This window comes from Takifugu flavidus, chromosome 1 (assembly GCF_003711565.1).
Source record: "Takifugu flavidus isolate HTHZ2018 chromosome 1, ASM371156v2, whole genome shotgun sequence".
NCBI lineage: Eukaryota > Metazoa > Chordata > Actinopteri > Tetraodontiformes > Tetraodontidae > Takifugu > Takifugu flavidus.
In genome coordinates this window covers 20685484-20698930 of record NC_079520.1, presented here as the reverse complement: position 1 = coordinate 20698930, position 13447 = coordinate 20685484, and the positions used below count along the sequence as shown (strand labels likewise).

Below are 13447 nucleotides of genomic sequence, written 5' to 3'. Positions count from 1 at the left end.
GAGCTTGCGCAAGGCAGGAGGAAGTAGACGCAAGGGGACCACTCTGGACAACGCGGAACTATGGGTTATGAAGTTCAATTAGCAATACTGATAATAGAGCCTAAAATTAAAACATTTATAACATTGCCCATCGTATGTTTATAAATACTGATGTTTTAACAATACGCGACGCCATTTCTTTGTTTTGATCTTCTCTCGCGTTCCTCTTCGGTAGACATTTTCTATTGGTTGTATTGCTTGTCTGTTTTGGAAAGGGAGCCAATGATTGTGTTATGGCCACAGAAGATGACGTCACAAAAAGTATTAATAGTCGACCTCAACAGTCCTCCCGACACATTTCTTCTCAGCGATTACGCAAATACTTATAGGGATTACAGAATCATTGCGGGATTATCCTAAAGGTAATATTGAATTCTTGTGAGTTTATCATGTTCCTAGCGGTTATTTGCTTTAAAAAAATCGATATCTCAGACGATCGAATTTGCGTATGTTGTACTGCCTCTTAATGGACAGACGTTCAGACGTTCACTTGCTAACGTTAGCTAAATATAGAACAATAGAGACCTTTACCGTCGAGTGTTTGATTTCTACGTCAATCTCGTTGCTTGGTGTTGATGTTACATCCTGTTACCGAAAGTCAACATAATCTCGACAGATACTACCTGACGAGGCTGGTGCTTGCGTTCGTAAATGTGTCAAAGCTGTATTTGAGGTGTACCGAGGTAATGTCGCTTCGAAAACCGGTGGAGGCAGCTTTTGAAAATGGCGAATAGCAGAAACTATACGTTCTAATAGTTGGAACAGGCGCCAAGTGCCCAGAGTCTCGCTGTCGGTATCGAGAGCATCTGAAAGCTGTTGTGCCTTTTGAATTGACTTCGCCTCATTCTTTCACTTTCACGTTCTTAATGTTTCTAAAGTCTATAATAATACAACGTATTATACCATTTCCGACGCTCTAGTTTATACAGGGGGGAGGGGCGTTATATCGAGCGCTGACCGTAGCGGCTTTTGCTTGCTCTGCACTCAGAACTTGGTCTATGTCAAAGTAACCACGAGTTATAATCTGTGATTTCCATTACATTTTTGTATTTAGCAACTGCAACATGGCCCGTACCAAACAGACTGCCCGTAAATCCACCGGAGGAAAGGCTCCAAGGAAGCAGCTGGCTACCAAGGCCGCCAGGAAGAGTGCCCCATCCACTGGTGGAGTGAAGAAACCGCATCGTTACAGGTATTCAATTCTACAAATAGGCCAAAGAACACCACCTACATGCCCTGTTGTTTGTAAACCATATTTAATGGAAAACATCTCTTTGCAGGCCTGGTACTGTGGCTCTCAGGGAGATCCGTCGTTACCAGAAGTCAACCGAATTGCTCATCCGCAAACTGCCCTTCCAGCGTCTGGTGAGAGAAATTGCCCAGGATTTCAAGACTGATCTGCGCTTCCAGAGTGCAGCTATTGGAGCTCTCCAAGTAAGAATACATACACAAATAAATCAAACTTTTGGGTGGTTTTGTTTACTTAAACTAATGCACTTCCCCTCCTCTTGCAGGAAGCCAGTGAGGCTTACTTGGTGGGTCTGTTTGAGGACACCAACTTGTGCGCCATCCACGCCAAACGCGTCACCATCATGCCCAAAGACATCCAGCTGGCTCGTAGGATAAGAGGAGAGAGGGCCTAAGTGGCTCGTGACAGCATGATCAAGAGAAAATCCTATTTATCATACTTAACCATTTTTGTGGACATTTTTTTTTCCAGTTCTTTCGGAATTTTGTATCTTAGACTGGGACAGTTCACCATCATTCCAAAAGCCCAAGTACATGTAGGGTAGTCGGAAATCTTGTGCAGTAGCAGTACCTGCCTATGTCGTGGTTCATTGTGTTTTAGCCGTCACAACCTTTTTGGACTTCCTTGGATGGAGTTGTCTCTGCACAAGGATAAACTTGCAACATTTTTGGTGGTCCAGGATTTCCTCACTATCTACCACAAAATGCCAGGGTGTCTCACTCAACTGGTTACTTGTGTTTGGTTATGGCTACTGTGGCTCATACACAGTGGCTACTGGCCAGAAGTGTGACAGACCTTCCTGTACTTTCCTGGACTGCTTTTTACATCTTAATCATGCAAAATCTTGGCAGCTACATTTAATACTATTTATGAAATTGTTGTCACATGTCTTTCTATTAAAGGTCTTTATGAGTAGAGTCCTTGGTGTTTTGTACTTTTTAATTTTTTATATATATATATATATAAAAAAAAACACTGGTGAAATGGAGCATAATTTATTTACAGGTAGATAAAAATCATGAAGTCATACAAACCACTCTGTGTGCTTAAAGCCAGTGGCTGCAAAAGGGAAAACATGATAAATATAATATTCATGTTAAAAATGTTACCTGAATTGTATCTCACCAATGCGACAGACTATTTCTTCACATTCCTTGATGGTGCGGGCTCTCAGAACCACACAGCAGAAGCCTGTCGACAGGGGGTTTCTGGGGAGTCTCTGCCAACAGAACCAATCACAAGCTAGAATCACATCTGGATCCAGCCAATTGCAGCACAGCTGTTATGACGCACGTTGCATCGGCAGGGAGAGACCTAAACTGCAGCTAGTATGGCTCACTGAATAGGTGCACATGCAAGATTTAGCCAGCGTGTTGGAAATTTAGATACTTACGCCACACAGAATGCAAATATTGTGTAATCTGGTTGATTCAATCTGCCAACGCATGAGATTTCAGGATAGTGATGCACAAACAGGTCCTGAATGGGAATTTCAGACAAATTTATTTGTAAAATGTTATTACTATAATTAAACAGCTAGGTTTTAGGTGTTTTCACTTCACAAAAGCTTAATATTGTCTAAATACTGATGTTAGCAACACAGTCAACCACTTTTTTGTGCATCACAATGTCATTTTAGATTAATTATTATATTAAGATAATAATTAGACTCAAATACTTAACCACTTTGCTGCTTCTTTCTGTGCAAGTCAGATGTGTTTCTTTCAAATCCAGAAGCACCTCCTGAAGACAAACAGGAGATGACATATTGATACTGACAATGCAACTGTCCTACAGGAAGAGGACTGGCTTTATTACCTTGCTTTGCAGGTTTTTCTGCAACACCTGAGGAATAGCATGCTGCAGCACCTCCTTGTCTCCAAACTTGTAAAGATAAATTTAAAAAAAAAAGTTTTTGTTCTGTTATTTGGAGCATATACACTGCTCAAAAAAATTAGAGGAACTCTTCGAAAACATCAGATCTAAAGGGGGGGGGGGGGGGGGGTGATCTTGAATATCTTTTCTGATAAAAGGTAGGTGATGTATTAGTCACAAAATGATGCCACATAATTTGATAGAAATGAAAATGATCACCCTATAGAGGGAGGGAAATCAAAGACACCCCAAAAATGAAAGTGAAAAAATAATTCAGCAGACTGCTCCATTTTGCCAAAATGTCATTGTAGCAACTCAAAATGATTCTCAGTAGTTTGTGTGGCCCCCACATGCTTGTATGCATGCCTGACAACATCAGGGCATGCTCCTAATGAGACGACGTGTAAGTGTACACAGCACAGACCTAAACATAATGTCCCAGAGGTGTTCTGTTGGGTTTAGGTCAGGTAAATGTGGGGGCCAGTCAATGGTATCAATTCCTTCATCCTCCAGGAACTGCTTGCATACTCTAGCCACATGAGGTTGGGCATGAGGTCGTGGACCAGGAGGAACCCAGGTCCCACTGCACCAGCGTAGGTTCTGACAATGGGTCCAAGGATTTCATACCGATACCTAATAGCAGTCAGGGTGCCATTATCTAACCTGTAGAGGTCTGTGCGTCCCTCCATAGATATGCCTCCCCAAACCATCACTGACTCACCACCAAAACGGTCATGCTGAATGAAGTTGCAGGCACCATAACGTTCTCCACGGCATCTCTAGACCCTTTCACGTCTGTCGCATGTGCTCAGGTTGAACCTGCTCTCATCGGTGAAGAGCACAGGGCGCCAGTGGCGTAGTTGCCAATTCTGGTGGTCTGGCAAATGCCAATCGAGTTCTACGGTGCTGGGCAGTGAGCACAGGGCCCACTACAGGACGTCGGGCCCTCAGGTCACCCTCATGGAGCCTGTTTCTGATTGTTTGGTCAGAAACATTCACACCAGTGACCTGCTGGAGGTCATTTTGTAGGGGTCTGGCAGTGCTCATACTGTTCCTCCTTGCACAAAGGAGCAGATACCGATCCTGCTGAGGTTTTAAGGACCTTCTATGGCCCTGTCCAGCTCCTGGTGTAACCACCTGTCTCCTGGAATCTCCTCCATGCTCTTGAGAGTGTGCTGGGAGACACAGCAAACCTTCTTGCAACGTCACGTATTGATTTGCCATCGTGGAGGAGTTGGACTACTTGTGCAACCTCTGTAGCGTCCTGGTGCCGAAACATCGCTATTAACAGAGATGTTGATCCAAGCCAAATGAATAACTACAGGAGTAGAAAGTCAGTCAGTAAGAAATCAGCCAAAAGAGATGAGGAGGGGAAAAAGTATCAGTGGCCTCAACCTGGAAAGCCATTTCTGTTTTGGGGGCCGTCTCATTGTTGCCCCTCTGATGCACCTGTTGTTGATTTCATTAATAAAAAAGCAGCAGAAACTAATTAACAACCCGCTCTGCTACTTAACTGACCAGATCAATATCCCAGAAGTTTGACTGATAGGTTGCTATACTCTGATTAAAAAGTGTTCCTCTATTTTTTTTTGAGCAGTGTATATACACACACACACACACACATACATACATACATACATACATACATACATACATACATACATACATACATACATACATACATACACAGACAGACAGACAGACAGACAGACAGATAGATGGCAAAAAGTGCTTATTTACCATTCCAATATTTGCTTTCCCCATAAACTGCACTATGTACACAATTCTGTCGAGGGGAGGTTTGTGTTATTCAAAGTGCTCCATAAACTATTAATAAAGCTCCAATATCCAACTTGCCTCCCTTCTTTAAGACATTGTGTCGGAGAGCTAATCTGTCCCTTGGAGGATGGATGTTGGGGTGGGGTTGGCCCTAGCTGCAGATCAGGGTTCTCCATCCGCAGTAGTTGCAGAAGTTTGATGAGAGGCCGGAAAACTGTTCCATCCTGAGCCTTCCATCGCACGACAGACAAAGACAGTGGGCAGCCTTTCAGCTGTGACAGAACAACACCTGCCTTGAAGGAAGAGTACAGAGTGGGATTTTGTACAGAGGGAGAATCAACAGTGTTTCAATGTTTACACCTTTGAGAGTACCTGTCCGCTTTTGGAATTCCTCAATGATGTTCCATTGATTTCATCAATGACATCGCCACGACAAATGAACTTGTCAAAGTCAGCCTGACTACCAGGTGTCAGGTCAAGGACAAAGACACGTCCCCTGAGATACCTGAGAAGAAAGACGGTAAGGTAGAAGCTTAGGAGAGAGTGATTCATGAAAATGTGCCAATCTTAAATGTAAAAAGGTACAAACCTTAAAACTAACCCTACATCTCTGCAGGGCACCACATCATAAGTCTCGTATACCTATAAATTCCATTAAAACCAAAGCAAAAAAGCTTTTTTAATTCTGTTGACATCCTGTTCGATTAAGTGTGAATGATAATGCATCTGGTAGTCTCATCTTCTGTTACTGTTGATTTCTTATAATTCTTATATTTTTTAATTTCCAAAGTTTTAAGATTTTTTTGAAACCAAGATTCTTATACACAGGATAACACAAATAAAACACACAGCTTACATTTGTTTCCTCTCCCATAAAAATAATACATATTCATCCTATAAATTAAACAATTTGGGCTGATAGCCCAAAGAACTGAACTGTGTTAGGAGTGAGTATAGTTAAGTTTATGAGTAACTGTTTCAGTGTCTTACTGGAAGGAGCCAGCTCTCATCCAGAAAACTGCAATTCTGCAAGAGATCAGAGGTGGCTGTTATATTTGATGACTATCAGAGCATATTTTCAGCATTAAATTTCCAAACAAAATATTAAATAAGGAAGTTAATCTCACCTCCATGACCAGTTTGAACTCTTTGTGAGACAAGACGAGCAGCAGTGACATGAAAGGTTCTGAAAGGTGACAATTTGAGTTGGACTCTCAATACCATTTATTACAAACTACATGTGAGATTAAATAAATTGAAATCCTCACCTAAAAACTCCTCATTTCTGAGAATGGATACGGCTGGACTGTACCACTGAAGGGCAGATGAAGAGAGAAACAGCAGTAAAGCCAGCTCTTGAAATATCTTCCATTCTAAGGAGAATGTCACAATCATATATATTAATGTTTCCAGACCTCCAGGACTCTTGGCGTGTGCAGCAGGTGTGTAATGAACTGTGGCAGAATCTTGCGGCTGAGGGCCAGCCTGAGCAGGAATCGGCCTCTTCCCTGAGCAGAGATCAACTTCTTGCAAGCTTTGGTCTGTTCCACAGCCAAGGACAAAGCAGACAACCTGCAACTCAAGAGGCACAATAGGCGTTAAGCAGAGGTCAAATCTGATTTTTGAGGTTCTATGTATAAGTGATGCATTAATATGCAAATCTGTAATGACGGAGCTATGTGAAATTTACACTAGCATTGATATGGTATATCAATATATTAGCATATAAAATACCTATATCAGCATGAACTTAAGTATGACCTAACCACAAACTTGGTGGTTTCAGCAATTTTTGAGCCGATCTTTTTACATGTTTTATTTTAATCAATAAATCTATAGTTCACATTGTTATTTCATATTGTGTTTGTTTATTTGTGCATTCCTAAATGTCTGAACCTGTCAGGAAACTACAGCTGGAAATGAGTAAGGCAATTGGCACATGTTCTAGTATTTTACTACTCACTGGTTCTGTTAATATATATATTATTTGAGTTTGTATGATTTAAAATGCATTATATACACAGCTGATAGGAAACAGGAACATCTATAAAACCTACCTGCCACAGGCATCTTGGTGGGTAATCTGTTCAAAACACTGCCAATAATCTCTGTGCACCAGACTGAGAACTGGCTCTGGAGAAGGCAAACACGCACGCCCGCACGTACACCCACCCACCCACGCGCGCGCGCGCACACGCACACACACACACACACACCACACACACACACACGCACACACACAGACACACACACACACGACTACCGATGTGGCGCCCCGCAATGACCTCACACGAATATGCACATAAATATAGAAGAGATTATATTGTGAAAGGTTTTGTGTGTGACTAACGCTGTAGACCCTTCCTGAGGAGCAGTTCCAGCAGCTGACAGCAGGATGCGAGGTGAGGGTTGCTGTCTGTCACAGCGTCCCCATCTGCCTGCAGATTCAGCACGCACACTTTGAGGGGAGACACAAGCGTAGACAGGAGATTTTATTCCATCATCTCACATCTGAACAGTGTTCAAGATTAAATACCGTGGACGAGCCGCGGCATACGCGGAAAAAACAGGAAGCAGCTGTAAACGGAGCGGGAATCATCCTGCGTGTAAAAACGTATATTATTCTTGATCTTTACCTTTGAGGGTGCCGAGCAGAGGGTCCTTTGGTGCCATATTGAGGCGCACAGGTGCGTTCATAATCTATCGGCGATCACAGCGCCTGATGTCGTCACACTTCCGTGACACGCTCCCATATCCAGACAACACAGTGTTAAACATGGTTAACATATTCAAACAGCCGTCAGGATCACTGAAACAGACTTGTGGAATAACAAATATATATGCAGCAAAAAACAAATTTACGGTATATGCAACACACCGAAGTATGGAATAGATTGTAGTTTAGTTTTTCTGTTTATTTTTCTAAAAATAAGACCAAGCCTAACCAAGAGCCTGAACGAAATCATTATGGAAGGGAATAGAATCAGGGGAAGCTTGGAAGCGTTCTATGAATTGCAACAATGTTTATCCGCCATCATGAAGATTTCTCCCAGTTTTCAACGAGTCAGCAGCGACCTCCCGCGGTCTTTCTTACGACACGCAGGTCGCGCGGGCGCAGATTATCTCGCGCACGGTGTCTCGTGTCGCAGTTGAGCAGCAGTTGCGGGATGGCGGAGGACTGAATGATTGACCAGGCAACAGAAGAGCCGCTCAAAGTTATCCGCCGCTAGAAAATCCCCATAGGAACAGGTCAGAATCGATGTTTTCTCTGCATAGCAACAACTTGAATCAGAGAAACGCATATAATCGTGCTGCTTTGGAGGCTATGATACTGAAATAATAGTGACTGGATTGCATACTATTTACGTTTTGCATTTGTAGGTGTCTAATTCTTTTGCAGTATATTACTATATTAAATGCTAATTTCCTGACAACAGCCATGGCTACAGCGTACTTATTTCTAATGATTCGTTCTCATTATGGCGACGGCTGTTTTTCTGTTTGGATGCTGACAGGCAGAGGTTGTCCGTCAGTCCCAAAATAGAAATCCACCTCTTGGGTTCGTACAACAGTGACACCGGTGATAATCCTGGATATTCTCTAATCTTATCTGCTTCCTTTTGCCCACGGCGTGTCTTTGCAACCCAAAACACAGCAGGACAACTGTGTGAATACCCTGCACACACTACATACACAAAGAGGTTAGTAAACGTATCTACGTTTTTCTTTTTCTTTTTTTCTTTTTTCTTTTTTTTTACTGAAGTGATACTTGCTGTAATGTTTGATTAGTTAACAAACTCATAGTGAGCTGACGTTATCCTGGAGCACTCGTGTAGACACATGATTGACTGGTTGACTGACGTGTGACTAATGCCATGACTGGAATATATACACTAACATTACAAAAGCTGTGCTGGCCCATACTGCATGGGGCCTGTCCCAGGCACAGTACTCCCCTGACCCCTCCCTTGGGATTTAATGATTAATCATTCTTTTTTGTGTGCAACAGATAAACATCCATCCATTATTTTTGCCCCAAATCAGTCAGATTGACAGTCTACATTGCCTATTCAGAGTATCAGGCTTTTGCACTTACATTTTTCATCCTTTACTGTCAGTCTCAGCACTCTCAAGCTCAACTGCCACCCCCTAAACTCCAGAAGGATCAGCAAATCCCTTCAGAACAGCAAACATGCAGAGGCGGACTGCTGAATCAACAGCAAAGTACTCCAAACATTCCCCCGCACCCTCCGCAGTGTTTTAAAAAAAGACTGTTGCCTCAGATCTCCTCAGGAATGATTTTACCATTTCTGTGACCCACGGATCCCAGCAAATCCCCCTCTTCTGCATTAATGCTGCCTATTCTGCTTGCTTTGGTCTAACGTGTGTTTACTGAGTAGGTTTGCTTTGTGGGCGCCTGCTTCCTCCTATTGCAGCTTCAGATTCTAATGAGCTCTCAGTGGACTCTGCAGAGCTGGGATGAAAGTTCTGCAGTGCTTTTCCTCTCTTTCTCACTTTCCATTTCACCACTTCTCATAAATTACAGATTTGAACCCAGTCAGCTGTTTTAGCTTTGACCGACTGTGTGCCAGCAGGCTAAAGCTTTTCATCATCACAAGACCTCTCTCTCACTCCCCAACTACCACCATGATGAAGGAGTGCTTGCGGTTCCTTATTGAACCGGCCAAAAAGCTCAAGATACGACTCAAGGTTTGACAAATAACCGACTAAACTAGCTTTGTACTTAAGTTCTCTTGTGACGGTGCCCTTTTTTGCAGCATAACATTTGTGTTTTATTGCAAATTTAGATTTTTCAATTAAATCTGGACAACAAATAATTAAATTGCTGATCTGTTTTTTTTTTTTTTTAAGTATTCCAATTTGAGTATTGAGTAAAATTAGAAGTCACAAACATCACAGGAATTAGTGATCTAATGACTTTGTGTTGTTATTGATTTGCAAAATCACAATTTCCTGGAGGAAAATTCCCCATTTTTTCTTTGCTTCAGGAATCTCGTAAACAAGTGAAACTTCAGAAGAAGGAGCCACTAGTGGAAAGTCAGTTATTTATTATGGAGCTTTCAAGAGAGCTCAACAAAGTATGCCAGGTAAGACTTCTCTTTCTTTATTTCACTTAGACAACGGCTTTGAATCTTCACTATACAGATATAGATGTAGGACACATCACAAGGTACATGGGGAAAAAAACAGTTGGGAATATTAAAACTTGATCATTTTACTAGTTATATTTTGACATTTCACTGAAAGTGTCCACTTTACGAATCGCACTAGTGTATTTTAATTCTGTCATTGTACCACAGAGGTCAAACATCCTCTCTCACATCTGGACCAGTGAAGACATCTGGCCAGCCAGTGTGTGCCGAGATTTCATCCTGGAATGGGCTGCTGAGTTACAGAACAGGGTCCAGGTACGTACTCGTGTCACCTATAATTAGACACTAGTTTTTGGTCTTAAATTTACAGCTCCAAATCTATTTTTCTGCTCAGACGTTTCACTTAATGGCTTGTTTTTTATAACCTGATAATAATTGATTTATTTGGGTGTTTCTTGTTCAGATAAGAACTGACCAGTATGAATCCCAGTGTGAAAAGCTGGAGAAGAAAGAATGGAAGCTACACCTGCTGTGCATGCTGGAGGCAGGCGGGGAGCATGACATCGTGTCACACAAAAGGACGATAATGGACTGGACACGGGAGATTAAAAGCAGACCTCAGGTAAGTGTATAGGTGAACAATAAGGACACTGCCTGATTAAAGCGTGACCCACTTCCATCCTAAAGTCTCATAAAGATGATTAGGCTAAACCCTGACCTCCCTAATCATTGTCACCTCGGCACTGGAAATAAACAATGGAGTAAGTCTTTGTGTCTGCTCATCCTCTCCTTACAGCCCACTGTGTGGCCCGGCGAGCCTGTGCTCATGATGCTGGATGACCTGGAGTTCCAGTGGAAGCGGGGACATCTGCCAAACCTGCTTCCAGCTGTAGAGCTCATCATGTTGGCTGTGCTGAATGCAGACAGCTCTGTCAAGGTTGGGATGTCACATTAATACTTTTAGAATTCTCAATGAACTTCTCATTCTTTTAGGTGTAAAAACTGAAATGTATCATTTGATTCTTAAATTCACCCTGACCTATTTTGTCTTTATTGTCCTTTATGTGTGTGTATGTTTTTGCATTTGTGTGCACAGAGGGATGTGACTAAGCAGTGGCTGGTAAGAAAACAGAGGACACAGTTTGTTGGTAAGGGTCTATCTTTTCTTTCATGCAGACAAACAACAGCACTGTCAGTCTTCTTGATACAATCAAAAGGACCATTTTGTTTTTTCAGATGCCCTCCGCTACATACCTCACAGTGGTGAGTCCTTAAATGAAATCCCTGTGTTTGATACAGCTTTGACTGCAATGTCAAATTGTATAATGATGGTGGCAATCAAGGAAACAAGTTAATTAGTTTTTAGGCTGGGTAATCTTCTTTCACTTAGTTGTTTAGAGCAAATTCGAAGATATATAGACATCTGCAATAGCAGCAAATCTGTAGTGGTAGATATGGATTGACTCAGGATTTCAGTGAGTTTTTGCTATTGAAAGGTGTCATTGACAGCTTTGACACGGGGCAGCAGAAACGCTGTAAACAACACAACTTGTTTATATTATTTAGACTACCAATTCAAAAATACATGCTTCAAACAATGTATTGTGCTCAATCTTTACAGTGTGGAACTGGATTTGTGATGCTGCAGGTATGAAAACTGTGAAATTACATTAATTATGAAGGGAAGTAATTTCATGAGCAGTACAGTGTGCTATGTGCTATATACCATGAATATTTTACTAAATGGACTTATTTCTTTGTAATCCATTACCACTTACAGTATCTAATCTGTTCTTCACAGAGGATGTGACTCTGGACAGCAATTCAGCCAACGCAAACTTGATTATCTCCAGTGATGAAAAGCATATGCGGTGTGGCCTGGAGCTACAGGAAGTCCCACAGGGCCGACAGCGCTTTGATGGCTGGTGGTGTGCTGTGGGCAAGGTGGGCTACACCAGTGGGCGCCACTACTGGGAGGTGGAGGTAGGTGAGCGGGATTGGCGGCTCGGTGTGGCAAAAGAATCAGCAGCAAGGCAGGGCTTCCGCTCCCTCAACACAGATACAGGATACCTGACCCTACGTCTGGAGAGGGGCACAGACCTGAAAGCCCTGACGGTTCCTACCACCCAGCTGTCACAGAGGGTAACACCGAGGAAAGTTGGGGTGCTCCTGGACTACGAACAAGGCCAGTTGTCCTTCTATGATGTGGAGAAACGGTCACACCTCTACACCTACAATGAGAAGTTCACTGAGAAACTTTACCCTCTGTTTGGAACTGTGGAGGTGCTCAATGACCTGGTGGTTCGACCTGCTGATGTCCGGCAGCCATGCCTCTGCCCCGGGCCCTGCCTCTGGACCTGACTGGTAGACCCTCAGCAACAACCTGGTCCTGCTTTTATAAGCTTCTTGATTCAGTGAAATCAAAAACCCAATCTGCAGATTGCCTTTTCTGTTTGGATCAAGATCAATCTGCATTCAACTTTCAATCACAAATTTACCTAACAAAGAAAAAAATGTCTTTCACTCATAACAAGACACAAGAATGCTCATAAACAACGGTGACATGAAAGTTAATGGACTCCTTTAACAACATTAGTGAATGGGCATGTTTATGTCAGCAGTAAAATAAATGGGTCAGAACTCTATGATCATGTACGAAACTGAGCTGACCAAATCTCCTTGTATAAAATCTATTTCTCTGGCCCTGCATTGTTTCTCGTTGTGAGAGTGTTTTTGGTGTCATCTTGAAGGATTCCCTTTACCAATATCATTTAGCATAAAAACATGGATAAGGTTTATTTTGTTTTGTGTTGTATGTTAGTTTTTTCCTCTTTCCGTTTGAGAAAGTGACTGCAAAACAATTTAGATACAACTCTGGAACTCTACAATCTTTATAGACAAATACATTTAAAATCAATTTCCACATCTGCATTTTTATTGTATTTTTTAAGTTAATCTTGCATGAATATGATTGTTACTTGCCTTCATGAGCAGCTAGGTAGAAATCTACCCCCATATGCCCACATGTGGGCAAATCTGCATGAAGAGTGTTTTTGACTATAGTAAAAATAAGCATTTTAAGTCTGTTTTTCTGGGACTTAAAACTCAGCCATGTTTATAGCTGAATAATTTTCAGGGTTATTACAGGCGCCTAAAAAAAATATTTTTATGACCTTTTTTAACTTTTCAATGTGAAAATATAAATATTTCACAAATGCAATAGATGCATGTAGTCGACTAATGAGTCAAACTAGATGAGTGCAGGTATAACTTAGATTTCATTCTGATTTATTCTTTGTCTCAGCCTACTGCAAACATCTGTCATGAGTGAGCTTTGTTTATGTTTACCTCTTTTATCAATAAATGAAATGTAAATATTTCATCTTGTCTT

At 41.9% G+C, this 13447-nt stretch overlaps 3 protein-coding genes across 17 annotated transcripts; 2 read left to right on the top strand and 1 right to left on the bottom strand.

Annotated features, from left to right (window-relative positions):
* Positions 1–131: 131 nt before the first annotated feature.
* On the top strand, positions 132–2205 carry LOC130539329 (histone H3.3A). Its single transcript, XM_057057601.1, has 4 exons — positions 132–401; positions 1094–1231; positions 1320–1473; positions 1554–2205. The coding sequence occupies exons 2-4, from the start codon at positions 1104–1106 to the stop codon at positions 1680–1682; spliced, it is 411 nt and encodes a 136-aa protein (XP_056913581.1). The 5' UTR covers positions 132–401; positions 1094–1103; the 3' UTR covers positions 1683–2205.
* Positions 2206–2267: 62 nt separating this feature from the next.
* si:ch211-250n8.1 (uncharacterized) lies at positions 2268–7872 on the bottom strand. 3 transcript variants are annotated; one of them, XM_057056877.1, is made up of 16 exons: positions 7579–7872; positions 7293–7400; positions 7000–7075; positions 6358–6520; positions 6211–6256; positions 6070–6128; positions 5933–5968; positions 5532–5584; positions 5315–5447; positions 5021–5235; positions 4904–4949; positions 3107–3172; positions 2972–3031; positions 2682–2767; positions 2414–2507; positions 2268–2347 (listed from the first exon to the last, which is right to left on the bottom strand). In XM_057056877.1, exons 1-15 carry the CDS (start codon positions 7637–7639, stop codon positions 2459–2461), a joined length of 1257 nt encoding a protein of 418 aa, XP_056912857.1. In that variant the 5' UTR covers positions 7640–7872; the 3' UTR covers positions 2268–2347; positions 2414–2458. The 3 variants fall into 3 exon arrangements, with proteins under 3 accessions (XP_056912857.1, XP_056912866.1, XP_056912876.1); XM_057056886.1 differs by having other exon boundaries at positions 6358–6514; XM_057056896.1 differs by lacking the exon at positions 3107–3172.
* A 168-nt stretch (positions 7873–8040) lies between these two features.
* zgc:194990 (uncharacterized protein LOC568410 homolog) lies at positions 8041–13433 on the top strand. 13 transcript variants are annotated; one of them, XM_057056753.1, is made up of 12 exons: positions 8041–8191; positions 8458–8643; positions 9061–9166; positions 9538–9652; positions 9952–10050; positions 10264–10371; positions 10520–10678; positions 10853–10993; positions 11153–11204; positions 11293–11319; positions 11678–11704; positions 11858–13433. In XM_057056753.1, the coding sequence occupies exons 3-12, from the start codon at positions 9135–9137 to the stop codon at positions 12415–12417; spliced, it is 1320 nt and encodes a 439-aa protein (XP_056912733.1). In that variant the 5' UTR covers positions 8041–8191; positions 8458–8643; positions 9061–9134; the 3' UTR covers positions 12418–13433. The 13 variants fall into 13 exon arrangements, with proteins under 13 accessions (XP_056912733.1, XP_056912709.1, XP_056912766.1 ...); XM_057056729.1 differs by having other exon boundaries at positions 9535–9652; XM_057056738.1 differs by having other exon boundaries at positions 8052–8191; positions 8598–8643; positions 9535–9652.
* Positions 13434–13447: the final 14 nt, after the last annotated feature.

Excerpts from the sequence above, each read along its gene's own strand:
- LOC130539329 (XM_057057601.1), top strand. The coding sequence starts at position 1,104 with ATGGCCCGTACCAAACAGACTGCCCGTAAATCCACCGGAGGAAAGGCT. Across the intron at positions 1,232-1,319 it reads AAGAAACCGCATCGTTACAG|GCCTGGTACTGTGGCTCTCA; the intron begins GTATTCAATTCT and ends ATCTCTTTGCAG. Across the intron at positions 1,474-1,553 it reads CAGCTATTGGAGCTCTCCAA|GAAGCCAGTGAGGCTTACTT; the intron begins GTAAGAATACAT and ends CTCCTCTTGCAG.
- si:ch211-250n8.1 (XM_057056877.1), bottom strand. The coding sequence starts at position 7,639 with ATGAACGCACCTGTGCGCCTCAATATGGCACCAAAGGACCCTCTGCTC. Across the intron at positions 6,257-6,357 it reads ACACGCCAAGAGTCCTGGAG|TGGTACAGTCCAGCCGTATC; the intron begins GTCTGGAAACAT and ends TCTGCCCTTCAG. Across the intron at positions 6,129-6,210 it reads CAGAAATGAGGAGTTTTTAG|AACCTTTCATGTCACTGCTG; the intron begins GTGAGGATTTCA and ends GTCACCTTTCAG.
- zgc:194990 (XM_057056729.1), top strand. The coding sequence starts at position 9,135 with ATGCAGAGGCGGACTGCTGAATCAACAGCAAA. Across the intron at positions 10,372-10,519 it reads AGTTACAGAACAGGGTCCAG|ATAAGAACTGACCAGTATGA; the intron begins GTACGTACTCGT and ends TTTCTTGTTCAG. Across the intron at positions 11,205-11,292 it reads ACAGAGGACACAGTTTGTTG|ATGCCCTCCGCTACATACCT; the intron begins GTAAGGGTCTAT and ends TTGTTTTTTCAG.